At 44.0% G+C, this 5,386-nt stretch overlaps 1 protein-coding gene across 1 annotated transcript; it reads right to left on the reverse strand.

Moving 5' to 3' along the window:
• Positions 1-295: 295 nt before the first annotated feature.
• htr1b (5-hydroxytryptamine (serotonin) receptor 1B) lies at positions 296-2,839 on the reverse strand. The gene has a single exon (XM_037071767.1). It carries the CDS (start codon positions 2,494-2,496, stop codon positions 1,363-1,365), a length of 1,134 nt encoding a protein of 377 aa, XP_036927662.1. The 5' UTR covers positions 2,497-2,839; the 3' UTR covers positions 296-1,362.
• Positions 2,840-5,386: the final 2,547 nt, after the last annotated feature.

Genomic DNA, 5,386 nt, shown 5'->3' on the forward strand with positions numbered 1-5,386 from the left:
AACCACTGAGTGACATAACTGGAGGCAATTTAAAAGATTGGATGCAGCGTTGTCTGGAGCCTCAGAAGGCTTTACACTACTTTTTTCCCCCACATATGAGGTGGTATTCCCACACACCTGAAAGCAAACTGTGATAAAGTGTAAAACTGGTGGAGTCCTCTGTCAGACTATGTGTGCTGCTTCCATTGTGGCAATAAACACAACGAAAATAAATACATTTACCTCTGATTCTGAAGACGTTTTGACCCCAATCTTACTTTAAAGCTGCATTAAAACTCGCACTCAAAATGCCAAATAAATACTTGAAAGCCTTTTATTGGACAGCATCTCTGGATGGGAACAGAACATCAGACCTGTATCTCACATTATGCTGAAATAAAACCCCAGCATTATTTCCTCCTTTTTTTTTTCTTTTTTTTTTTAATGAACTCCACTCACTCGAATCAGTCTCTTTAGCCATGAGATGTCAAACCGTTTTACACATGATCATCACATACTGCAGATACAGGTTGAATGTAGCAGCAAACAGACCCCACACACGCACACAGTAACACACGGCGGCGGTGTTTGTTCTGCAAAATTGAACTTATGGATCAGCTTTCAGCTCTGCTGGGTAAATATCAGCGACAGTTTCTTTGTTTGACGCTGATATGAATCTTTTCTTTTCTCGGAGCCATGAGGGTGCCTTTCTAAATAAGAGAGATAACCATACAGGGCAGCAGCAAGCAGTCCATGACCGTAATAAAATATATATATACCACTGTTATCGCACCTCAGCACACATATCACACAGATATCTGCGGTTTTTTTTAAAAATAAAACTACTTTTCGTACAGATATAAGCTGCTGCTTATCGCGTAATGGTTCAGTCGTCGCATGGGAACAACGCGCTACATTGCTTTATATTAGGCTACAGCACAACCCCATAAATCCATAAAGAATACTAAACAACCCGTCACTATTTTTTCCCGACAGCAAAACAAATTTGCCCGTCAGGAGGAGCTAAAATAACAACATTGGAGTGGTTTTGCGTTGTGCGTAAAGTTCTCCATCGTTTGTTTGGTGTGTGAAAACGAGCGTTTCATAAACGGGAAACTGTGCTGAGCAGCTTCACGCCAGGCTTTCGCTTGTTGGAGCTTTTAAATCTGTCTCGAGTAAATAAATACATATATTTTTTTGTATTTGTTTGTTTTTCACATGCGCAACTTAAAATGGCCCAGGCTCCATATCTTTTTTCCTCTGACATTCTTACCATCATATAATCTCATACATTTTTTATTTCATCTTATTTTATTTCTCAGAACTGGTTATCCAAAAATAAATACATAAATAAATCTCACTGGAGACCGATGAGACGCTCGTTCACGACCTGCAGCACCTGAAGCGCATGAGTTTGTGGAAAGCTTTCTTGAAGTCCTCGTTGGACATGGTGTATATGATCGGGTTGATGAGGGAGTTCAGATATCCCAGCCAGGTGAAGAAGTCAAACAACTCGGGGTTAAAGCACGTGTCGCATGTGGCCACCACCAGTGTGTAAATGAAAAACGGCAGCCAGCACACGATGTAAGCGCCGAGGATTATCCCCAGGGTCTTTGTCGCTTTCCTCTCTCTGGCTGCCGAAATGCGCTTTTTCTCCAAGAGCGCGTCCGACACCGTCACCTTCACTTGGTTCTCGCTTGTTGAGGAGCCGGTGTCGCTGGACTGAGCGTCGTGCCTCCCGCACTGCAGAGAGGACGTGGACGCCACGGATCCGGGGGAGTTGGTGACCAGGTGCGCGGAGGTGAGTCTCTTCCCCACCTTCTTCGGGGACTGCTTCAGGATCCGTTTCCGAGCCTCGACGTATATCCGTCCGTAGAGGACAATGAGCAGCATGGTGGGGATGTAGAAAGCCCCGAAGGTGGAGTAGATGGTGTAGAATATGTGATCCGTGTTGACGCTGCAGCTGGTCAGCTCCTCCGCCTTCACCTGCCTCCAGAAGAGGGGCGGCAGGGAGATGGAGATGGCGATGACCCAGGCTATGGCCACCATCCCGGCCGCGCGTCCCGGCGTGCGCTTTTTGGAGTACTCCACCGCGTCCGTGATGGCCCAGTACCTATCCAAAGCGATTACGCACAGGTGGAGGATGGACGCCGTGCAACACGTTATGTCCGAGGAGAGCCAGATGTCGCACACGATCTGCCCCAGCGTCCAGGTGTGGATGACCGTGTACAGGACGCAGATGGGCATCACCAGGATGGACACCAGCAGGTCGGTGATGGCCAGGGAGGCGATCAGAAAGTTCGCGGGAGTCTGCAGCTTCTTCGACTGAGAGATCGTTGCGATGACGAACGCGTTGGACAGAGTGGTGGCGAGCGTGATCGCGGAGAGGATCGCCGCCAGACTGACTTGATAGGCGAGACTCTCCGCACCCACATCCGCGGCGGGTGGATCAGTGATAAAACTGTCGTTAGTGGTGTTCACCGGCAGAGTTGGCTCGACCTGACCGGAGCCCTCCATAACTTTCAGTCACTTTTTTGTCATATTCTATATGTTCGTGCGCGTGGCCTTATCCGCGCCACACGGTCAGCAAAGTGGCACAGTCGGTCTGGAAATGAAAAAGGATTCCTCCCCTCCTCATTTCTTCTCTTACATCAGGTTTTAATGTGCAGATGCCGGCAAATATCCATTCCCCGCTGTTCAAACGTCCCCCTTTTGTAGCCATAAAAGAAGAAAAAAAAACTTCTTAACTGTTGTGCACATGGGAGGTGTGTGTGTGTGAAGGATGAGCAGCGCGTCCTGGTGCCCCAACATCTGGGAGGCTGCCACAGATAATCCGCATGTAGGGCAGAAGTTCTCCAGAGCTGAGTCTCCTCGGGGCCCCCTGTGGTTGAATGGGAGAGCCAACCCAAAGTCTCAGCTTTATACAGCCTCTGACATCAAACAAGCACCACTGATCACAGCCTTGTTCTCTCTCTCTCTCTCCCTCTCTCTCTCTCTCTCTCTCTTTCCCTCTCTCTGGATGAAGAGTAGGCTATCTGCTGGGTCATAGTGCCCAGTGTTTCTCATTTATTACATCTCATGCACCTTAGAGAGTCTTATTTCAACTATGTGACATCATCTCGAATCTTCTGCTGTCACTATCTCTACCATACTTAAAATAAGCCAGTCTATTAACCTTTTATAGCAGAGAAAGGCAGAGATAATGTATTTTAGTAGGTTAAGTAGTTTAGTAGTTTACTCAAAATAAAGTTTTTAAACAACTCACGTTAGTCGGGGATCCACACGTCTGGGTAGAGTGTATGTGGTGTAGTTGAGCTGTGTGTAGAGACCCTGGTGACACTACGAGTAAAGTTTCATGTTGTGTCGAGCCTTCTTAGTGTTTTAAAAATAGCAATTTTGATGCTAGCGAAAAAAAATGTACTGCCACTGAAAATGAGTTTGAGTCAAAAACCAAACCAATCCAAAAATCTTAAAAGTGCCTCTTTCATTGTAATTATGCTTTTACACAAAGAATTTACTCTTATACATCCACAAAGAAAGCCTAGGTTGCATTTTGGCGAGAGTTTCACTTTAACTGACATGAAGTGTTGCATCTTAACTGAACTCACACACATAACCAGTTTGGTCCACAGTCCTCGCATCACTTTTTCAGAAGAGCAGATTGTCCACAGATGGAATAAAAAGCTCAATCACTGAACCTGCCAACCCAAACATTGTTCTATTAATGGTTAATATCAGCACTATAAAACATTTGTGAATGATTAATAGGGCAATTACATAGAACTTAACCTTTTATAGCAGAGAAAGGCAGGGATGATGTATATTAGTAGGTTAGCAACACCCTGCTTCCCTCGATCTTCCCTGTTTTTTTCCCCACACACCCCAAATATAAACTGATCAATCTAGAGATTGTAAAATCAGAGTAATAGGGGCAATAGATTCCATCCATTAGGACAGTCAAGTGAGTAGATGAGTCTCCGTGCTTGTTTTAATGATGTTAATGTCCCCGACGACCTATATACTGTCATTTAGCTGCTCTTTAGCAACAGACATTTTTAAGACACGTAAATGCTGAAGTATATTACTGCTGTCTTTTATGTGGTAGAAGAAACATGTAAATATCCACTGACCTCAAGATGAGGGAAGCACAAGAATGTATTAACGTTCGTAGGACTCATTCCCGCATCACTTGATTGGTGTATTTTCAGAAACATGGGAAAAACAGAGGATCTGATAACAAGTGAAGGAACACGTGGACTAGATCCGCAAGAACTATTCTAGAAGAACTACATACTAATCAATGAAACACAGGTGAACGGGGGGAAAAAGCCAGGAAAAACTCAAAAACAGGAAGTGTTAAACAAAAAATGTCACACACGGATAAAACCTTTATAATAAAAACAGGGAACACAGAATAGAAAGTGGTGCCACTGTACCTCACTTTATCATTACAGCAAAAGGAGTTAACATAGGACTTCACACGCATTGAATCCAGCCACATCAGATGTGTGAAAATGGCGCCGTAGTAGTGTAGGTTGTGAATGACGTCACTTCTCAAGTTCACTCGTGGCCTTCACTGAGGCTGTAACGGGCCAATCATCTATTCTAGGGCCAGATGATATTTGCCAAATGAATTTTTAGTCTGGTCAGGAGATGTATAAATTATGCAATCAGACTCTGAATCACACACACACACACACACACACACACACACACACTCACCTACACAAAAGGACAATGTCCATTTTCCAAACCGAGGAGCTGAAATGACTGCGAGTAATGAATCTGCTGTTATATATTCTTTTCTCATCTCAAGCGGCTGCAGCAATCCTATCTCCCTTCTACTTTCATTCATTTCCTCATCAGAAACTTTTAATTGAAATTGACTTGTCACTTAAATTGCGCTCAATATTCCTCAGAATCACAGTTTATTGTGTACGTCTGCGGTGCTCTGCTGGTTTTGTCATAGTTTTAGAAGTTTTGACGAAACTTTTGCACATAATTTCTTTTATTAGTTGTAAGCCTTGACTGGGCAGTTGTAAAACTCTGTCTTATGCAGGTTGTAAAGTGATATTATTAGTTTTAAAGTGTGTAATTCACAGCTCAGTCGTCAAACATCTACGTGCCATGCATTCTGATGAGGAGGGGATGGTGGTGGAGTTACAGGCTGCCAAACCAGTGACCATGGCTCAAGACTGAGTTTCCACATTTGTAAGCATGTAACCCCTTAATATTTTTCAGGAGACCAAGATGTCTCCAGCCATGTTTCGACAGCGACAGATATTTAAAAGCCAAAACATGATGAAATGTAGAGTTTCACATCAAGAAATATAAAGTTTCACCACCTCTGTGGATTGTGGAAACATACGTCATTAAAACATTTTACCCATAAACAATAGATGTGACC

This window comes from Acanthopagrus latus, chromosome 16, assembly GCF_904848185.1.
Source record: "Acanthopagrus latus isolate v.2019 chromosome 16, fAcaLat1.1, whole genome shotgun sequence".
NCBI classification, from domain to species: domain Eukaryota; kingdom Metazoa; phylum Chordata; class Actinopteri; order Spariformes; family Sparidae; genus Acanthopagrus; species Acanthopagrus latus.

What these genes read in the sequence shown, in the direction of transcription:
- htr1b (XM_037071767.1), bottom strand. Translation starts at nt 2,496, where the DNA reads ATGGAGGGCTCCGGTCAGGTCGAGCCAACTCTGCCGGTGAACACCACT.